At 37.2% G+C, this 20,591-nt stretch overlaps 1 protein-coding gene across 1 annotated transcript in view; it reads left to right on the top strand.

Annotated features, from left to right (window-relative positions):
- The first annotated feature begins 547 nt into the window (after positions 1–547).
- RNF17 (ring finger protein 17) overlaps positions 548–20,591 on the top strand; it is a 145,563-nt gene continuing 125,519 nt past the window's right edge. The window contains exons 1-6 of the mRNA XM_028531988.2: positions 548–665; positions 7,506–7,600; positions 13,000–13,091; positions 14,810–14,921; positions 15,894–15,974; positions 17,791–17,891. Coding sequence (XP_028387789.1) covers positions 587–665; positions 7,506–7,600; positions 13,000–13,091; positions 14,810–14,921; positions 15,894–15,974; positions 17,791–17,891 — 560 coding nt within the window. The 5' untranslated portion in view covers positions 548–586. The remainder of the gene's footprint in view (positions 666–7,505; positions 7,601–12,999; positions 13,092–14,809; positions 14,922–15,893; positions 15,975–17,790; positions 17,892–20,591) is intronic.

Below are 20,591 nucleotides of genomic sequence, written 5' to 3'. Positions count from 1 at the left end.
GGAAAAAAATTATGCGGACTTTTTGGGCAACCTAATAGTAATCAAGCCTTCAAATCCCTAGCAGATGATTCAAATATGGGATTAAAATACTTTATTTTTAAATAGGTATAGGTTTTCTGGTCCTGATAGATACCAGGGAAGGGGGATCCCTTCAATACAGGGATTGCTGGCTGCCTGTAAGGCCTACTACAGAGTATGTAATAACATGGGAACTGCGGATGTGATGCACTGAGTGTTCAGTGGGTGACACCTTAGGTAGAGGTTTGAAAGTGAACGGTCCTTCAAACTGCCACGCGCTCTTCCTCGGCAGTAAAGCTACTGGGATAAAACTGAAAGCCTCCCCACACGTGCCCGACCGTTGGCGGGAGGGGGGGTGGGGGTGTTGTGAAGCTGAGGGGTGGGGTCAAGTGGAGGGTGCGGGCTTTAATCTCCTAGCCTGCTGATTGGCAAACTGCAGTAATGCTTTCCATGATTGGTGGCTGGCGCGAGGGTTGCTGGGACTGGCACGTGGTACGCTCCTAGAATCTAGAAGTCGGCAGCGGCAGAATCTTCGTCAGGTCGCCTCACCTTATTTTCCTATCAGCAGATGGAAAGGAAGGGCCGGCAGTGGGTAGCTGCTGAAAGTCAGTGCGCTCGTTGTGAAAGAAGGCTAACTAGAGCTTCTGGTGAGGAGCCCAAGGGTCAGTTTGGGCGGGGGGGGGGGGGGGGGGGGCTCGGTCGGGGCGACGGGCTTGGAGACTGCGAGGCCAGCGAAGGTGGGAGCAGCTAGGCTATCAGCATTTGGGCTGACTGGAAACGGTCACACAGGACACCTCCTGTCGCCCCCCAGGGGGCAGAGTAGAGCTCGAAGTCGGTTGTGGGTGCTTCGCTCCTCCTCCTCGGTAGCTTCCCCTTCACGTTCCCACGGGACACTGCGTGCTCACCACAGCACCGGTTGGAAAAACGCCCACAGGTTCACGAAAGAGTCTGGGCCTTGCGGTCAAGACGTAATGGGCCTTGAATCTCTTGTGTAGTTTTAGTTGTAGAAGTGACAAGTAGACCACTGTGAAATGTTCCTGACTTAAACAGCTATTAGAGATTTTTTTTTGGTGGAGGAGGGAATTATTGCTGTTTGCCACGAAGAATTCCTGTTATGCATCTTGTGTTTTTTTGTGCGAGGGAATACATACACAGCCTTCCTATTGATCTGCTATTTTTTTCTTTATACAAGGTCTGTATTTTATATATGTTAGACTTTGTTTTAGAGCAGTTTTAGGTTCGCATTGATCTGCTAATTTAGATTCTGCTCAAGTGAAAGCAGGTTCAAGTTATTTTAATGTAAAGTACATTTTTAAATGTATTGGACTGTATACATTTAAAAATGTATTGGTGCCTTGGACTGCTCTGTCTCCGACAGGGATTAGTTGTTGAATTTCAACTCCTGGAGATGATGGTAAGTCTTGTTACCCTGTGTAATTGTTTAATGTTTGTACTTTCAAAGTGAGTCACTCCATCAGTTTTCTTAGTCCCTCCTAGGTAGACTCAGCTGGGGACTTGTGAATCTGTGTAGAGAAAAATTGGTGGGTTGTGTTTACCTGGTGGAAGCCAACTTTCTCCTAATCTGAGTTTTGATCTTGACTGTTGTATAGAAAGTCTCCATTGTTTGAAGGAAATAAGAGCTACAAGAAGTTCTAGAACATGACCTTTTAAAAATCACTGGTTCTCTTGAGTATTCTATGTTACAATGCTTAGAAATACTCATCTGGAAAGGTGGTGGTTATGCATCTAGAATTGTGAAAAGTACTTCCTCCTTTGTAAGCAGTAATATACCACAAGTTATTTTGATTTGTACAGTATAAGAAGTTTATAAAGACAAAACAGTTAAACAGTTTGGATATTTTTGGTACTATCTCTGGAATTTAAATAGAGCTTTAAAAAGTTAGCTTGTTAGTAAGCAAGTTTCAGATACTTCACATGGCTTAAAAACTAAAGCTTTTTAAAAAAATGTATTGCTTTTAAAGTGGGAAATTGAGATTAATTTGTTCCACTTATTTATGTATTCATTGGTTGATTCTTATATGTGCCATTACCAGGGGTTGAACCTGCAACCTTGGAGTATCATAACAATGCTCTAACCAACTGAGCTACTGGGCCTAAAACTTTTTAGGTTATTTTAATCAAAATAATGCAGTTATTAATCAGCAAGAACACTAATTTTTTTGCTGGTGAAAGATGACTGATTTTATCTAGTTTCCTTTCCTTTTGGTCTTGCAGTCTTGTAAAATGACATCCTTTTGAAGTTGCATAGCTAAGAACATGCTTACTATGATAAATTTTAAGTTCTACTTAGAGAGTTAAAATCTTTTTTTTAATATTCAAGTACAGTTGTCTCCCTTTTCACCTCATCACACCTCCCTGCCCCACCCATCCTCGCTTCTCACCCATGAAAGTCCTCACTTTGGCTTTGTCTGTGTGTCCTTTATACAAGTTCCTTGATAACCCTTCCCCTATTTTCCCCCATTATCCCTCTCCCTGCTCCTCTCTGGTTATATAGTCAGTTCTTTATTTCAATGTCTCTGGTTGTATTTTCCTTGCTTGTTTGTTTTGTTGATTAGGTTCCACTTATAGGTGAGATCATATGGTATTTCCCTTCACTGCCTGGCTTATTTCACTTACCATAATGCTCTCCAGTTCCATCCATGCTGTCCCAAAGGATAGAGAAGCTCCTTTTTTTTTCTCTCTGCTGTGTAGTATTCCATTGTGTAAATGTACCACAGTTTTTTGATCCACTCATTCACTGATGGGCACTTAAGTTGCTCCCAGCATTTGGCTATTGTAAATTGTGCTGCTATAAACATTGGGGTGCAGAGGTTCTTTTGAATTGGTGTTTCGGTATTTTTAAAGTATAATATCAGCAGTGGAATCTTAATAATAGCTCTGACTGCTGTGGCTCAGTGTGGCGGATACTGGCCAGCAGTATCCATCCCTGCTGCAGATGCTCATCGAAACATGAGAAAAACATACACAGAGACAACCGGGTCCTGTGGGGAAACAGGAACCAAATGGCCACTCTCTCTGGTGGGGAGCACGCTGTTTCCATTCCCAAGCAGGTTTTTATTAAGAATAGAGACTTAGTTTGTGGATTCACAGTCTGGCAGAAAAGATTAAAAGAAATAGGTGACTTTCAAAGATGCTGACAGAACCCCTGCTGGGATTCTGGGCAGAGTTTGGAGTTTTATCATTTGAAAGGACTACAGGGCCCAAAGGGCTGTTTTTGGTTTCCTGTCTGTGCCTTTAAATTCTAATTCAATAACATCCTCCAGTAAACAGATCTCACAGGATTTTCTATATTTTATGTCCCAGGCCTGATTACCCCGGGGGTCCGCCGTTTCTGGTCTGGGCTGCACCCCTCTGCTATTTCCGCAGGCTTGAGTTGGGCAGAGGTGACAAAGGCAGCCAGGAGACTTGGGTTTCTCACATCTAAGAACAAGGACTCAGGCTTCGATAAAGCCAAGGGGGCAGGGGTTGATGTCCATCACCCCTTCATTTCCACAGCCCCTGAGTTTCTTCCCAGAGGCCTCCTTGTGATCATGCCTGTCTTAGGTGATTCCCTCCATGGGAAATCTTACCCGTCATTGGCTAACTGATCAAGCTTAGGAAGCCAGGCACCGAATAGGTAGCGTTCATGCCAGGGGAATAAGTTTTGTCTCCTTCAGTGTCTCCTGGTCCGGAGGTCTTTCACTCAGCCTAAGTCATGGGGGGTTACAGCTTCCTGAGACCAGGCAGGGCTGTCCCCAACAGCTCAGTGGATTGGGCTGAGTCCCATAAACCAAAATGTTGCTGGTTTGATACCCAGTCAGGGAACATGCCTGGGTTGTAGGCCAGGGCCCTGGTGTAGGGGGGAGTGTGCAAGAGGCAACCCAGTGGATATTCCTCTCACACCTTGATGTTTCTCTCCCTCTCTTTCTCTCTTCCCCTCTAAATAAATATTTTAACAATGTTTAATAAAAAATCTTGATAATGGGTTTTCGATTAAGATTATGGTGTTTCCCTCATAAATGCTAGGTTTGTGAAAATGATCTTTACATGGATCATGCATGTGGCAGTAGTAGCATCTAGTTTCTGTCATTGCCAGTATCTTAGTAGCATCTTACCGATGTCTTATATCTGTGTTCTGTGTCTACTTTACAGGATGGGAAGTATAAATTAGTAGAGGGCAGTATGATCAACTAGAAAAAACTAGAATTGCACTTGGAAACAGAACCAGGCTGGAGTCGGATTATACCATTTAATTAGCCACACCACCAAAATGTTTTCCCATCTCTAGGTTGCATATAACATTCTCAGCCAACTTAGCCAGATGTTTACACAGAGCCAATGAAGAATGTTAGAGCACTTTGTATGATTTTAAGACATGGCAAATTGAAAGTATCATAGGTACCACAAGCTATCTGAATTAATGCAAACAATATTACATAGTGTATTTTGCCGTGTATAATGCACACTTTTTGCCCAAATTTTGAGGGAAAAAGAAGGATGTGCATTATATATGGGTAGTACTAATTCCTGATCTCTATAAATGTTTTTAATTCTTTTATTTATGCTTGTGCATTAAAAGTGTAACTCTAGAAAGCAAAAATGATGTCCATGTGCAAAATAATACCCTGGAATAGAATAATCAGTTTTGTTTCTTCATGTAAATAAAAAATTGAATTAAAAATTAAAACAGAATATTTTTTTTCCTGAAAATTTGGGTCAAAAACGTGAATGCACATTATACACGGTGAAATATGTAGCTCTGCCTGGTTTTTCTTCTGATGTTTCTCACTCCTTCTGACAAGTATAGGTGTTCCTGAATTTTGTTTAATAAGTAATCCCTTTTTCCTTTTCTTCTTCTTTTCTCTCCTCTTTCCCTATCTCTTTTTTAAAATTGTATTTTATTGATTATGCTATTATTTTGATTTTTCCCCCTTTGCCCCCCTCCTCCCAGCACCACCCACTCCCTCAGACAGTCCACCTCCATTGTTCATGGGTTGTGGGTATAAGCGCTTTGGCTGCTTCATTTCCTATACTGTACTTTGCATCCACATGGCTTTTCTGTAATTACCTATTTGTACTTCTTAATCCCCTCACCTCTTCACCCTTTTCCCCACAACCCCCTCCCATCATGACAATCATCAAAATGCTTTCTATATCCATGATTCTGATTCTGTTGTTCTTGTTTGCTTAGTTTGTTTTTTAGATTCAATTGTTGAAATGTATTTTTATTGTTCACAGTTTTGATCTTCTTCTTAAATAAGGCCTTCTAACATTTTATATGATAATGTTTTAGTAATGAACTCCTTTAGTTTTTTCTTGTCTAGGAAGCTCTTTATATGCCCTTCAATCCTCAATGATAGCTTTGCTGGGTAGAGCAATCTTGGCTGTAGGTCCCTGCCTTTCATGACTGTGAATATCTCTTGCCAATCCCTTCTAGCCTGCAAAAAAGTTTCTTTTGAGAAATCAGCTGACAGTCTTACGAGAATTCACCTGTAGGTAACTAACTTTTCACTCTTGCTGTTTTTATGAGTTTCTCTTTATCTTTAACCTTTGGTATTTTAATTATGATGTATATTGGAGTGGGCCTTTTTGCATCTATCTTGTTTGGGACTCTGCATCCTGGACTTGAATATCATTTCCTTCACCAAATTAGGGAAGCTTTCTTTCATTATTTTTTCAAATAAGTTTCCAATTTCTTGCTCTTTCACTTTTCCTTCTGGCACCCCTGTGATATGAGTGTTAGACCTCTTGAGGTTGTCCCAGACCCAGCTTATACTTTCCTCGTCTTTTTGGATTTTTTTCTTGTTGTTGTTCTGATTGGTGGTTTTTTGTTCCTTACGTTGCAAGTGATTGATTTGACTCTCAGCTTCATCCACTCTACTGTGTTTCCCTGTACATTGTTCTTGATTTAAATTACTGTATCCTTCATTTCTAATTGGGTCTTTTTATGCTGCTGAGTCCTCACCAAATTGCTTGAGCATCCTTATAGCAGTGTTTTGAACTCTGCTTCTGATCAATTGCTTATCTCCATTTCGTGTAGCTCTTTCTCCAGAGTTTTTATCTATTTTTTCATTTGGGCCATGATTCTTTGTCTCCTTGTTTTGGCAGCCGCCCTGTGTTTCTATGTATTAGGTAGAGCAGCTTTGACTCTATGTAATGGTAGTGTGGCCTAATGTCATAGGTGTCCTATAGGGTCCAGTGGCACAGCCTCCCCTATCACCCAAGCTGGGTAAACAGGGTGTATACCCTTTGTGTGTGCTTAGTATCCCCTCCTCTTGTAGTTGAGCCTTGGTTGCTGTTGGCAGACCAATGGGAGGAATTTACCCAGGCCAGTCAGCTGCAAGGACTGGCTGTGATCACTTACCAGCAACCTCCACTCTCCATGGAGGACCAGCTGTGCAAGAGCAGACTGGTGGTGTTCCAAAGTGGACTGCATCTGTCCACTGGGTGTGCTGGCCCTAGGGTTTCCTGGGTGGTGCAGGCCAAGGTCAGCCCCCACCTGTGTTTTGCCCAGGGCCACCCTTTCTGAGCTATAAAGCAATCTGAGATGGCTGCTACTTGTGCTGGGCTTGGAGATTCCCAGGTGAAGCCAAGCTGTGAATCTGGTGGCTGCTGCTAGTACCAGGCCTGAGACTCACTGAGGCCAGCTGTTGTTTGAGAAGATTTAGGAAGTTGTGAAACATGAGCCAAGACCAGCCACTCATAAGAAAAAGCAGCTTGGGTGGGCCCATAAGTTGGGTGGAGTGATCTCGAAGGCAGGTCAAACAGTGTTAGCCAGGTTGATGGAGTCTCAGATATGGCACCAACATGCTGGCTCTTGGAGGGGGGAGATTTAGAAAAGGGACAATGGCCTCTGATCACCTTGATGCCAGATACTTCAGTTCCTCCCTTTATACCTCTAGTGTCTTTCAAGCTGCTATCCAGGTGCTGGAGCTCAGAGGGAGTGAGTCTGAGTGGGTGAGTCCTTGTGTGGGTTCTTTCAGAGGGACTGCTCAGGACTCCAGAAGTTTCTTTCTCCGATTCACTTCCCACTGGTTTTTGCAGCCAGAGTTGTGGGACTTATCCTTAGGAGGGCAGTGGAACCCTGTGCAGGGGGGCTTGGTGTGGGGCTTGGACTCCTCACTCCCAAGAAATCCCTCCCAAATTTTTATATACCACACATGGATGAGGGACCAGCCCATTCAGCGTCTGTGCCCCTCCTACCAATCTGGATGGATGTGGTTTCTTTAATTTGATAGTTGTCAGACTACCATTAAACTCAATTTCTGATTATTTCTTAGTGCTGGTTCTATATTTTAGTTGTAATTTTGATGTGGTTGTGCCAAGAGGCAAGCCATGTCTGTCTACACCACCATATTAAGTCATCCATTTCTAACTAACTTTTGATATCTTTTCATACACAAGAAAATCTCCTCTAACATTCCCCTTTGACTAATGCTGCATACTGTTAACAAACGGGAAAGATTAATTCATAATTTCATCAATAGGTCACCACAACAAACTTCAATGTGGACATGCTTTTTGTGAACTATGTTTATTAGTAACTGAAGAATACAGCACAATTATATGCCCTGCTTGTGAGGTAAGCTTTATCATTTTTCATATTGAATACATTATAACCAAATGTTAAAGGTAAAAATGTTAGAGAAATAAAACATGCTTCTAGTTAGAAACTTTTTAGTTGCATTTTTACTGCTTATCTTTAAGCCAAGAAGCCTAGCAAAAGATAATGCTATTCCCATCCATTTTACATTTGTTCCGAGTGATCAAGAAAACTACAAGGTTAAGGTCATATATTACTCAGCATCCGTGTCTTGACTCTTTGGAGAATTCTGTGGAAAATTGGCTCTATTTATTTTTATTTTAGTGAAGTATAGAAATCTGTTTCCTCCTTTTCACCCAGTACCATGCAAGCAAATTTTGAGCACCACCTGCCCCTCAACCTTTCTATGTCATCAAATTTATATTTGTAGAGATGTCATAGTATAGAAAGAGAAATAAAACAGAGGCCTAAAGTTAATGTTAACTTCAGAAGCACTAAAAATAGTACAGTTGCACCAGGACTTATGTCTGTGTAATGAGATTAAATCAATGTTTAAAATAAAATTTAATGAACATTGTTTGCATTCACTACAAATACAAATGTAACTTGTTTTATATTGCATGTTTCTGGAAAGTTGTCTTAATCTCTAAATTCTCAATGTTCCACTTGAGAGATCAGATGATGAGGGTTTGTATTTATTGTTTTCTGTGGCATTGTGGCAGACAGTTACTATGGAGGCAGAAGACCTGGAATACAATCCTAGTTCTGTCACACTAAACCTGAATTTCCTTATTTGTCTGACGGAAATAATACCTGCCTCTATCTCGTAGTATTGCAAGAGTTAAATCTGAAGTATATCAAAGTTCTCTGCAAGCTTCAAGGTCATTAAAATAAATGTTCTAGTCAACCCTTGGTTATTTAGGTGCAGATTAACTGGTTTGCACGTTAAACATGCTAAAAATACGTATATACGCATATTTTTCGAACTGTAAGACATGCTCCCCTCCCCACTCCCCGCTTTTTTCTTTTCTTTTATCCTCTCCAAATTTGGAAGGAATAATGATTGTTAATGCTGCTGTTAAGTTCTGTTTACATTTACATTGGTGAAATATTACTTATGTTATTAAATATTTTACCACATTTTTTGCTTCAAAATTTTCTTATTTTCCTCCTCTAAAACCTAGATACATCTTATGGTCTGAAAATACGGTACACATTTACAGATTTGAAAGTTTTAATTGTAGCAGAAACATATACATATTAGCAGATGTCTATTTTGAAATTAAATACCTTACAAATTAAGGCCTTCATTGTGGGAACTTCTTATTCCCTTTCCTTTCTTGACAGTAGGTTCCTCAGATGTGGCTCCTACATAGTTAAGACAAGGAGGTCCTGGCTCCTGTGGTTGTAGTGGAAGCTCCCTGACCAATTCAGTCTTCTGGTGGGTAAAGAGTAAGAGAAAGTGAAGGAGCAGGCAGCCAGAAGTTTTTCTGCCCATATCCATTCTGTTTTAATATTTAAACACAGACAAATTTATTAGAACAGTAACTTTTGCCTTTTTGGCAAATGATTTCATGTTTGATGGTTTTAAATCATTATACTGTATTATTTTGGATAATATCTGTATAAATGTTCATAGTCGTTTACAAATACTAGTTTTGATTTTAAGGTTATAATATATCTATTTTATATCCTATTGACTAGTTCTGACTCTGTCGCTGGGAGACATGTGATTTGTCCCATCCTTCCCTCCTTTCCCCCTCCCTGGGACTATTAGCAAGGGGCTATATTCAAATTTTCCAGATGCACCAAAGCTGATTGCTATTTAAAGGAGTCCTTTGAGAAATTGATGAAATCAGTATCACACTCAAGTTTTTAAATTTGAGATTTTTGCTGATATTTAGTATTTATTTGGAATAAGGATGGAAGAATCCAGTCTAAAATAGTGAAAAGTGTGAATTTATAAAATACTTCAGGAATGTTGTTTATTACTTTTAACTTACTACATATATGCTCTAAAAGTAAGTGATCTATAAAGTAAGAGTTAAGTAGCTATATTCTTGTTAAACTTATAATTTATCTTGCATGTTGAAGGTGATGCTGTTTATTTCAAACTTAAGCCTAAAATGATTTCATTCAGGGTTAAGGGTATACATTTGTTCTTATACCTGAGAGTAGGTAAATAGTATGGATTTATCTACTAGTATTTATCTTTCATAGTTGTATATTTTTAAAATAACGTCCCTTCTCTGCTGTTGGGTGATATTAATGGTTATTTAATAATAACCGTTCTAGGCCCTGGCTGGCATAGCTCAGTGGATTGAGCACCGCCTGCGAACCAAAGTGTTGCAGGTTCAATTCCCAGTCAGGGTACATGCATGGGTTGCAGGCCATGACCCCAAGCAACCGCACATTGATGTTTCTCTCTCTCTCTCTATCTCCCTCCCTTCCCTCTCTAAAAATAAATAAATAAATAAAATCTTTAAAATAATAATAATAATAACCATTCTATAATTTTGCACAGCCAGATGGCAGATTTCGTTCCAAATAGGACCATACTTAGGTATCATTCCAGAAATACCAGCATTTACTCATCTTTCAGACATGAGTCTAAAAATATATTGTGCATGAGCAAAGAATAAGTTATCCAATCAATATATAATATATATTAAAATCCCATATGGGTTGTAAATGTTCATAACATACAAATTGAGAGTGTAAACTGGAAGAAAATACAGATAATTTAATCTTAGATGGGGAAGTCTTGTTAAACATATCACTGAAGTCAGAAATCAAACAAGAAATGCTAATTAAATCTGACCACAAGTAACAAAACAAATAAGTAAGACACTACCATAAATAAAACTTGAATGAGAAGCTAGAGTAGGAAGCGGAAGAAAGCTTTTATTATACTTAATTATAAGTTAAGAATCTGTACAGTTTTCACTGAAATCTTTTAAATCACTTGTATTAATAGTTTTTAAAAAATCTTTGGAAGACATGTCCTGTGTCATCAAATCTTTTGATAGTCTTCATGCCAATAGCATTCTTACAAACATGGTGACTGTTTCTAAAGTCTGCTGGACTTTCTTTATAAAGTGTAGTAAGCATAAACCCCACAAAGAAACACAATACCAGAAGGGCAAGGGTTCTCTTGTTTGCACAGGGAAAGCAGCATAATGATGGAAAGCAGAGTGGCTGTGGAGGGCAGACTAAGCTGCAAAAGGGCTGAAAAACAAAGAAGATTGTGCTGAGGCTTGATTGTGTTCAGCCCAACTATAGATCCTAAGAGAATGCCATTAAGAAATCCAAGCATTTTGAACTGGATGGGGATAGGAAGAGTGATCCAGTAATCCAGTTTTAAGATTCTTATTTTGTTTTATTATGTGACAAAAAATGTTAATACATTTGCTTAAAAAATAAATCTGTTCATAGTAACAGTAATCTGTTACTATGAAATGTCAAGCCAAAGAGGGATAAATGAGGAGACAAATAGAAATTAAGGTTTTAGCCCCCAATTGGGGGGAGGGTTTTTAAAAATAACATTTAGTTCAGTGTGATTTGTTAAAGGTAACACTTTTTCCCTAATTATCTAACAACACATGGCTGCCTTTGGTTCCTCACACTTAAAACCTTGACAGAACATTGTCTTCCCCACCAAAGATGTATATTGAAATGGGAGACCATTACATTTAGTCATCTGCTTTATTTTAGCAACATTAACTTATTCTCATGAGAACCTCCTGCATTACTTTTAATGGCTGCGTACTAAGCTGTGTACATAAGTGCTATAATTCTTAACTAATCTCCTCATTGTAAACATTTAGGTGGTTTTCACAATTTTTCACTATTCCTCAAACTTACCCCTACCAAAAAAATTCCATTAGTTCTTCTAATTTCTAGCTCCAAAACAAATTCATGTTTCCATTTGTCATTTGTTTAATGTTTGACAATTTGATGAGCAAAAAACAGAAAACAAAAAGCATCTTCTTGCTTTAAATTGTAATTCCCTGACTACTAGTGAAATTGAGCAAACTTTTCAGATGTCTTCAACAGACCCTTTCAGAGGCTTTGCATATTTCCTTTTTGAATTGTCTTTTCCTAACTTGTAGAAATACTACATGTGATCGGGGATGCTAACACTTTGTCCTGTGTATTTAGCTGTTTTCTGCCAATCTTTTGTTTTTAATTTTTTTTATTACCTTGAGCCTTTCAGAGACATTTTCCTATTTAGTCTTTTCCCCCCTCCTTCATTGCTCTAGGTTTTCTTTGATTAGGCAGACCTTCCCCCCCAACTCACTCTCACTCTCTCTCTCTCTCTCTCTCTCTCACTCACACACACACACACACACACACACACCTTGTTTCTCAGACATCTTGGTTCTCAAACATTTCAGTTCTTGACCAAGTTCACAGAAAAAAAATGTCTCAGTTCCCACTCAAAAACTTCGGTTCTCCATTCTCAATGTGACAGTCCTTTCATGCTGATACTTGTTTGATCAATCATGTGTCTCTCAGATGACAAACAAGATAACAGCTTTCAAACAAATTGCTTTTTGAACAGTTTTCTGGAACAAATTAAGTTCGAGAACCAAGGTTCCACTGTGTTTTTAAGTGCTTATGTCATGTTTTTTAAAAAGGTATATATGCTTGATTTTTTTACGATACTCATATATGGTGTAAGGTATGTGTAAACTTTATTCCTCAGAATGATTAGCTGACTTTCCCAGAATATTTATTGAGTAATCCTTCCTCTATTTAATTGAAATGTCACTTGTATTCTGTATTAAGTTCCCATGTATATGTGGATTTGTTTCACGGCTCATTCTCCTCTATTGTGCCAGTACCCTAGTGTTTTAATTACAGTAGCTTTATTATCTCCGGGGGGGGGGGGGGTAGATCACTCCCAAATGATTGTGTTAAAAATTGTTGTAATTCTTGCATAATATCTTTTCTATATGAACTTGAGAATTCTGTTAATTTATGTTAGATGTATTTTAGGAGATGTATTTTAGGAGATTGTCTCCAGGAACCTTGTCTTATTTTCCCCAATAACTTATTTGATTTCTTTTCTTAGACCTTATATTTTTCTTACTAAATTTATTCCTGAGTATTTTGGAGTTTTAAACATGCATTAAGATATTGTAAAATTTTTACAGTAAATTTTAAAAGTATTTTTTCCAGTATTTCCTTTAGAATTGTGGTATAATGAAGTGTTTTAATTAATTTAATGTTCTTGTTTAATTCATAATTGCCAATTACTGATTTCTTTACCAAATAGGGTAAAAACAACGTATATGCACTTTTTTTATTTAATGAGGATTTAAGTATCTTGACGTCTATCATCAATGTATCTGTGAATAGCACACTAGTTGTTTGAATTCTGGATAAATAGAATTTATTGAATGGCTTTCTGTTTTTGTTTATTCTGTTCGAAGGTTGCTACAACTGTAAATATGAGACAAGGAGACTACCAATTAGATGGATATGTTAAAGAATATTCTTTCATGAACAAACTGCAGCCTAAAAAGTAAGTTCAGTGTGCACTTATTTTAGTATTTAAAGTTCAGTATATTTCTGCAAGTAATTTTAGCATTACTGATAAAGTGTCATTCTCAGATCAGTGTTTTTAACCCATTGTTCATAGAGTACTCTTTAAGTTTATAATTTGTCTTAACTGTTAATGAAATAGTGACTCTGGTTCCTAAGGAAGCAGTACTAGTTTGTCCTTATTTAAAGGGGGAAAGAAAATAAAGGAAAGCAAGATTACAATATCAGATCAAGAATAGCTAAGGGTAAGATTCTAGCAGAAGCTGTGTGTGGTAGGGGAGAATAAGACGTGGAGAAAGAATAAGAACTTTTCTGTTGACTGTTGAGACGAGCACGAATACAGTACAGTAGAGGACTTTGGGAAGAGTATATTGAGATGTGATTTATAAAAGGAAAAGCAATAACTTTGGGATTCTTTTATTCATTTTTCCATTCCTCTGCAAGACTTTGCACATTAATAAATGCTTTTTGAATCAGTGATGCAGAGATTTTTTTAAAAGAATATCCGAACTGGAGAGCTCCTATGTTATTTTTATTGTATCTCTTTTTTTTTTCTGTTTATTTTATTTCTTTAGACAGAGGGGAAAGGAGGGAGAAAGAGTGGGAGAGAAACATCAACGGGTGGTTGCCTCTTACATGCCCCCTACTGTGGACCTGGCCTGCAACCCAGGCATGTGCCCTGACTGGGAATCAAATGAGTGACCCTTTGGTTCAGAGACCAGCACTCAGTCCACTGAGCCACACCAGCCAGGGCTGCATTTATTTATTTATACAGGTGTGGGTAAAAGTAGGTTTACTACAATAATTAATAAATAACAATACAGGAATATACAAACTCTGTTTTGTGTACTCACAACTATAAACCTACTTTTGCCCACTCCTGTATGTTTCCCTCTGCAAGTCTATAAGCCCCTTTGAGGTCATGGACAACATTTTACTGCTTTCTACATCCGTGGTGCTGGACACAGAGTAAACATTTAATAAGCGTTTGTTAGATGAAAAACCATGATACAGTATTTTGACAATTACTATAGTTTTCTGAAGAATTTTTTTGATCTTAAGTAAGTTTACATTTAGGATTGACTTTGGAATGGATCATAGTGAAAAATAGTAAAGTTTGCTCTTTGTTGCTTTGCTACTTTTCAAGGGCTAAAGAACCTTCTTATTAATTCACTGGGATATGTTTTGTTGATTTTAGAGAAGAAAGGAGAGAGAGAGAGAAACATCTATTGATTGCCTCTTGTATGCACCCAGGCCCAAATCAAACCCACAGCCTTTTGGTGTATCACATGATGCTCCAACCAACTGAGTCACCCAGCCAGAGTGATTTTTAACTTTTAAAAATACTTATTATGATAGTAAATTTTGTGGGAATTAAAAGAAATATAGGATACCCTCAAGGAATCTCATTTGGAACTTTTTTGTTTTGATGATGACAGCAAAGCATCTATAATGCACCCAGTTCCTCATCTCTCATTCATTTTACCCCCTCAGATTCTGACTTCCACAGGATCTCCCATATCCATAATTTAGTCATGGTTTCCTCTCTTTGCTTACCATAGATGATTGACAACCCAGTGGTGTGTTCTACAAGTCATCATATGAATTATTTTTTGATAGAGAGTAAAAATCAGAATAAAATGTTAAAGCTGTTATATTAATGCTGGTATTTAAAATAATGTACTTGACATTTTTTAGGATAAAGAATTGTTCTCAGGACTTGAAAAAGACGACTGATAAGCTAACTATTGGTTTAGAACATTCGCCATCCACACACAGGACTCTTTTGACTTCGTCAGTTGTAATGGCGGTATGAAAAATGTTATTTGTGACGTAAGATGAAACCAGACATTTTTACTGTGTCTCTGGTAACTTAATTTTCCTCTCCCCTCAAGCTTCCTATAATTATAGATTCTTTTGGAAGCTTAAAGGTAGGAGAGAAATTTATACTTCTTACTTGAACCTCTTGTTTTATTCTAAACTATGCTTGAACAATTCTCTTTTCTTCCAAAGTAGCCCATTCTACCTTAGACAGTTCTGTTCCTGTTCTTGATATTTACCTGTATGTAGTTTCTTCCCTTTGAACCTAATTATTGAATCCAGATTTTATGAAACTTGTATAAAGTACATGTCTCTAAATTCTAAGTGTGATTTTTCCAGTGATGGCATTTGTTGTTATTAATGGTGATGGTGATGATGATGATGATGATGATGATGATGTTGGAAGACTGAATTTTACCTGTTACTACACCTGATAACTTTAAATAGTTTTTTTTAAACTTAAGATTAGAAAAAGAACAACCTCCAAATGCTGTTAAATGATATATTAAGTCTTTTTGTTAAGATCTTTAATGAGCTGGGGAAAGAAAGAGAGCACTTAATCTTGCTATCTTTTACTGCAATTTTAAATCTTAACATAGCCAAATTATAAGTTTTTCCCTCAAACTGTTCATTTTTACATGTGTACACATACTGCCATGATACATTTTTCAAAATAGTTTTAAGTTTGAAAATGGTCACAGAACATAATCTTATTTTTTCAAAAAGTTATCTAAAAATATCTGGAATGCTATAACCAAAACCGTAAAAGGTTAATTGTTTTTAATTAGTCTCTGGGTAAGTAGGATTAACAGTGTTATTTTTCTTGCTTGTTTTCAGATTGCTATAGTGGATCTAATGTTGCTTTTGTAACTGAAATAGTAATGTGGTATTTTTGTGACTAATATAATGTATCTAAATACCTACTTTTGTATTTGTATATGGTCCCCCTTTCCTTTTTTAGGAGACTAAAACTGCAGAAGAAATTGATGAAGCACTAAAGACAGCAGGCAATAATTTTGAGCAATTAAGTATTGCTGTAAAAGTAAGCATTTTGAATGGTCAAATTCTATCATGAATTAGGGCAAGGTTTCTTTAAATGTGCATATTTGGATATTCTATCACTGAAGTTAAGAGTTTAGCATTGAGTTATTAAGCACAATAATGTAATGACAGAGAAACATACAGAAGAATGGGAAACTCCCATGGCCTGCTAGGATTTTTTAAATATATTTTATTGATTTTGCTATTACACTTGTCCCACTTTCCCCCCTTCACTCCTCTCCACCCTGCACACCCCCTCCCGCCCACATTCCCTGCCTTTAGTTCATGTCCATGTGTCATTCTTATAAGTTCTTTGGCTTCTACATTTCCCATACTATTCTTACCCTCCCCCTGTCTATTTTCTACCTACCATCTATACTACTTATTCTCTGTACCTTTTCCCTCCCTCTCCCCCTCCCACTTCCCTGTTACTATCCCTCCATCTGATCTCCATTTCTGTGGTTCTGTTCCTGTTCTAGTTGTTTGCTTAGTTTGTTTTTGTTTTAGGTGTGGTTGTTATAGAATTGGTTTTGTAGCATTGTGCTAGTAGCCCACTGATGTAGAAGCTCTAATAAGGAACCATGATTTCTTGTGTCATATCATTGCAGATCATCTTTCTAACATTGCTCATTACTTGGCTGTATACCCTTTCCCAAAGAGTCTTACTCTCTTTTCTTCCTTACCCATCTCCCGAAAGAGAGGCTCACTTATTTGGTGACAAAGAAAAAGCAACAGCAAATTTACAACCAAAGCAATCAGAATGTTATAGCTGATATGGGAGTTAAGGCTTCAGTGTATGAATTTCAAGTGGAGGGCAAAATTCAACCCATAACAGTCTTGCCCTATGCTTTGCCTTCTCATACTCGTTGTTCTCACATACAAAATACCTTCACCCCATTCCAATTTAGTTTTAATTTGTTCCAGCATCAGCTCTAAGTCCAAAATCTTATCTCATTTAAATATCTTCTGATCAAGTATGGGTTGAGACTCGGGCCAGATTCCTCTTTAACAGTGAAAATGTGCAACTAGATAATAAATTATTTTCTTCTAAAATACATTGGTTAGGCAGGCATAGGATAGATATTCCCATTCCAAAAGGGAGAAATTGGAAGGAAAAAGGGATCACAGATCTAAAGGAATTATTCTTTGTTTAAAAATGCAGCATGTGGCCCCTGACTGGTGTGGCTCAGTGTGCTGGACATTGTTCCGCAAACCAGAAGGTCATTGGTTTAATTCCTGGTCAGGGTACATGCCTGGGTTGTGAGCCAGGTCCTGGTTTGGGGCTTGTGAGAGGTGGCCTATTGATGATTCTGACACACATCAATGTTTCTTTTCCTCTCTTTCTTCCTCCCTTCTTCTTTCTCTAAAAATACACAAAATCTTTTAAAAAATAAAAATATTTTTTAAAATACTTGGATTATAGGGGGGAGAAAACTGTACTTGAACAATGATTAAAATTAAAAAAAAAGAAACCTAAAAAAAAAATACTTGGATTAAACTTGTTAAATTTAAGGAATGGTACCAGAGAGAAATTCAGCTCTTTAAAATGACTTGTTTCCTGTAATGACAAAAAGGGATAAGAAAGATCCTTAGAATACTTAGTGGATTTTCTAGGCCTTTCTGCCATTTATCAGTATACAGTGCCAACAAAGGTGACAAATACCAGGATTTGAAGTTGAACCATGCGACTTACTCCATTTTTATCATCTGATGTTCTCCTGCATTGTTTTGAAAAATCTAAAAGTACCTTCTATTTTCAAAATTATGTTGAACAGTACAATTTATACCAAATTAGGTTTTTATTGTGTTCTTCCCAGGTCCTCGAACACATACACAGTCAAGCAGAAGAGGAGACGGACAGTCTTTTAGAGGATCTGGGAAAACAATTTGATCGACTTTTTACTTTTCTTGATTCAAGGTAATAACTTAAAAATACAGACTCAATCAAAGTGAAGTTTTAACATCAACTTATTATTTTATTTCTTTATATAGATTGAAGAAATGATTAAATTTTAAACAAGTTTGGAAGGTAGTAGGTGGTCTCCACAGGCTGATGATCACAGCTTCAAAATAAAGAACAATTTGTTCATTCTTTAAATTGTTTGGTCTATTTGTCTTCTGGTCCCAAAGCTAACTGTTAAGATAACAAGCTTCTTTCTTAAAGTAGCACAAAAAATTATTAGTAAAATCTGAATGTGTGTTGTAGAATTCAGCTTACATGGGAAAATGCAAACATTTTCTTATACTTAGTTCCATCATTTTTTTTATGTGTTTATTTGCAACAGAGCAAATAATGCCATAATAACTTTCTAGTATTCATTTATAAACAAATATACAGTATGTCCATCACTTTTTTAAAAAACTCTGATATATGTGATCATCAATATAATCACATTTTATATTTGAAGAAACAGGATCATAAAAGTTATGGCATGCACAAAAAATATATTAGTAATGGTACTTTTCCTTTTGACTGTCCTTTAAAAAAAAATCTCATTAGGGTACCTAAAACATAGGCTCAGTACACGATCAGTGAATCAGTTGATACTTTATTTTTCCATGTTGATGCTATCTCACATCTGGTCTTTATAACATTTAAGTGATAGGTCATGCACATGCATTTATTTTACAGATTTTATAATGGTAAAATATATAACAGTTCTTAACCTTTTTAACCATTTTGAGTGTATAGTTTAAGGGTGTATGGTAATTTTATGTTTAAATCTCTGAGGAAACATCAAACTTTTCTGCTGTGGCTACACATTTTACAGTTCTACCAACAGTGTACACGGTTCCAGTTTCTCCATATCCTCGCCAACAGAGTTATTTGCTTTTTTTTTTTTAATAATCATGCCTGTGGGTATAAAGTTGAATCTCATTGTGATTTTGATGTACATTTTCCTAATGACAGTTATGTTGAGTATCTTTTCATTTGCTTATTTATTGGTCATTTTCATACATTTTGGGGAAATGTTTAAAAAATGTTATTATTTTTATTCACATCCCTTCCCTCCACTTTGGCAGCTATCAGCTTATCAGCTTGTTCTCTGTATCTATGAATCTGTTTTGTTTTTTCATTTATTTTGTTTTTGTTTATTTTTTATCCTTGCTTAAGGAATTTTTATTGCTTTACAACCTTTCAAGGGTTAAAGAACCTTCTTATTTAATTCACTGGGACAGATTCCATTGATTTTAGATAATAAGAGGAAGTAAAGGGAAGGAGGGAGAGTGAGAGGGGAGGGAGAGTGGGAGGAGGGGGGAATGAAGAGGGAGAGGAGAGAGAGAAACATCTGTTGGTTGCCTTCTTGTATGTGCCCTGATCAGGAACGGAACTTGCCTAGGAATTGAACTCACAACCTTTGTTTTACGGAACAACACACCAAACAACTGAGTTACGGTGGTCAGGGCTATTTTGCTTTTTCAGATTCTACACATAAGTGAGATCATATGGTATTTGTCTTTCTCTGACTTACCTCACTTAGCATAATACATCTAGGTCTACCCATGGTGTCACAAATGGCAAGATTTCATTCTTTTTATAGCTGAATAATATTTTATTCACACACACATCTTCATCGTTCATCTATCAGTGGACATCTAGGTTGCTTCATAATGCTGCAGTGAATATAGGGGTGCATTTATGTTTTCAAATTAAGTGTTTTGGGGTTAGGATTTTTTGTTTTTGTTTTTGTTTTTTTGATAAATACCCAGAAGTGGAATTCCTGAATTATATGGCAGCTCTATTTTTAATATTTGGGGAATCTGTTCCCCAAATATTACTGTTTTCCACATTGGGTGCACTGATTTACAAGCTCATCAACAGTGTATAAGAGTTCCCTTTTCTCCACGTGCTTGCCAGCACTTGTTTGTTTGATTTATTGTGGATAGCCATTCTGACAGATGTGAGGTGATATTTCAGTGTGGTTTTATTTTGCATCTTTCTGATGGCCAGTGATGTTGAGCATCTTTTCATATGTCTGTGGGTCATCTCTGTGTCCTCCTTGGAGAAGTGTCTGTTCAGATCCTCTGCCATTTTTTAACTGGAATGTTTTTTGGGCGGAGGTGTAAGTTGTATGAGTTCCCATTTTTAAGTTGGATCATGCATTTTATTGTCAACTGTAGGAGTCCTTTGTATCTTATTAATACTAATCTTTTATCAGATATTAATTTTCAGATATTTTCCCTTATACGAGTTGCCTTCTTACTCTCATGATTATGTTATTTGATCTATAGTAGTTACTGATAAAAGTCCAATTTATTTCTTTTGTTGCCTATGCTTTTGATGTCATCACCAAGAATCATTGCCAGATCTAATATGAAGCTTTTCCTTTATGTCTTCTACTAAGTATTATAGTTGTAGTTTTAGCTCTTATGTTTTGGTCTTCGATTCATTTAGAGTTCATTTTTGCATGTGGTGTAAGGAGAGGGTCCAACTTCATTTTCTTCCATGTAGATAGCCAATTTCCTCAACATCATTTGTTGAAAAGGTGATCTTTTCTCCACTGAATAGTCTTGGCATGCTTGTCAAAACTCAGTTGACCATATAGGTAAAGGCTTATTTCTGGGCTCTCTATTTTATTCTATGCCAGTAGCACACTGTTTTGAATACTTCAGCTTT

The sequence above is a fragment of the Phyllostomus discolor genome, chromosome 2 (genome assembly GCF_004126475.2).
Source record: "Phyllostomus discolor isolate MPI-MPIP mPhyDis1 chromosome 2, mPhyDis1.pri.v3, whole genome shotgun sequence".
Classification (NCBI taxonomy): domain Eukaryota; kingdom Metazoa; phylum Chordata; class Mammalia; order Chiroptera; family Phyllostomidae; genus Phyllostomus; species Phyllostomus discolor.
This window is presented reverse-complemented; position numbering and strand designations above follow the sequence as displayed.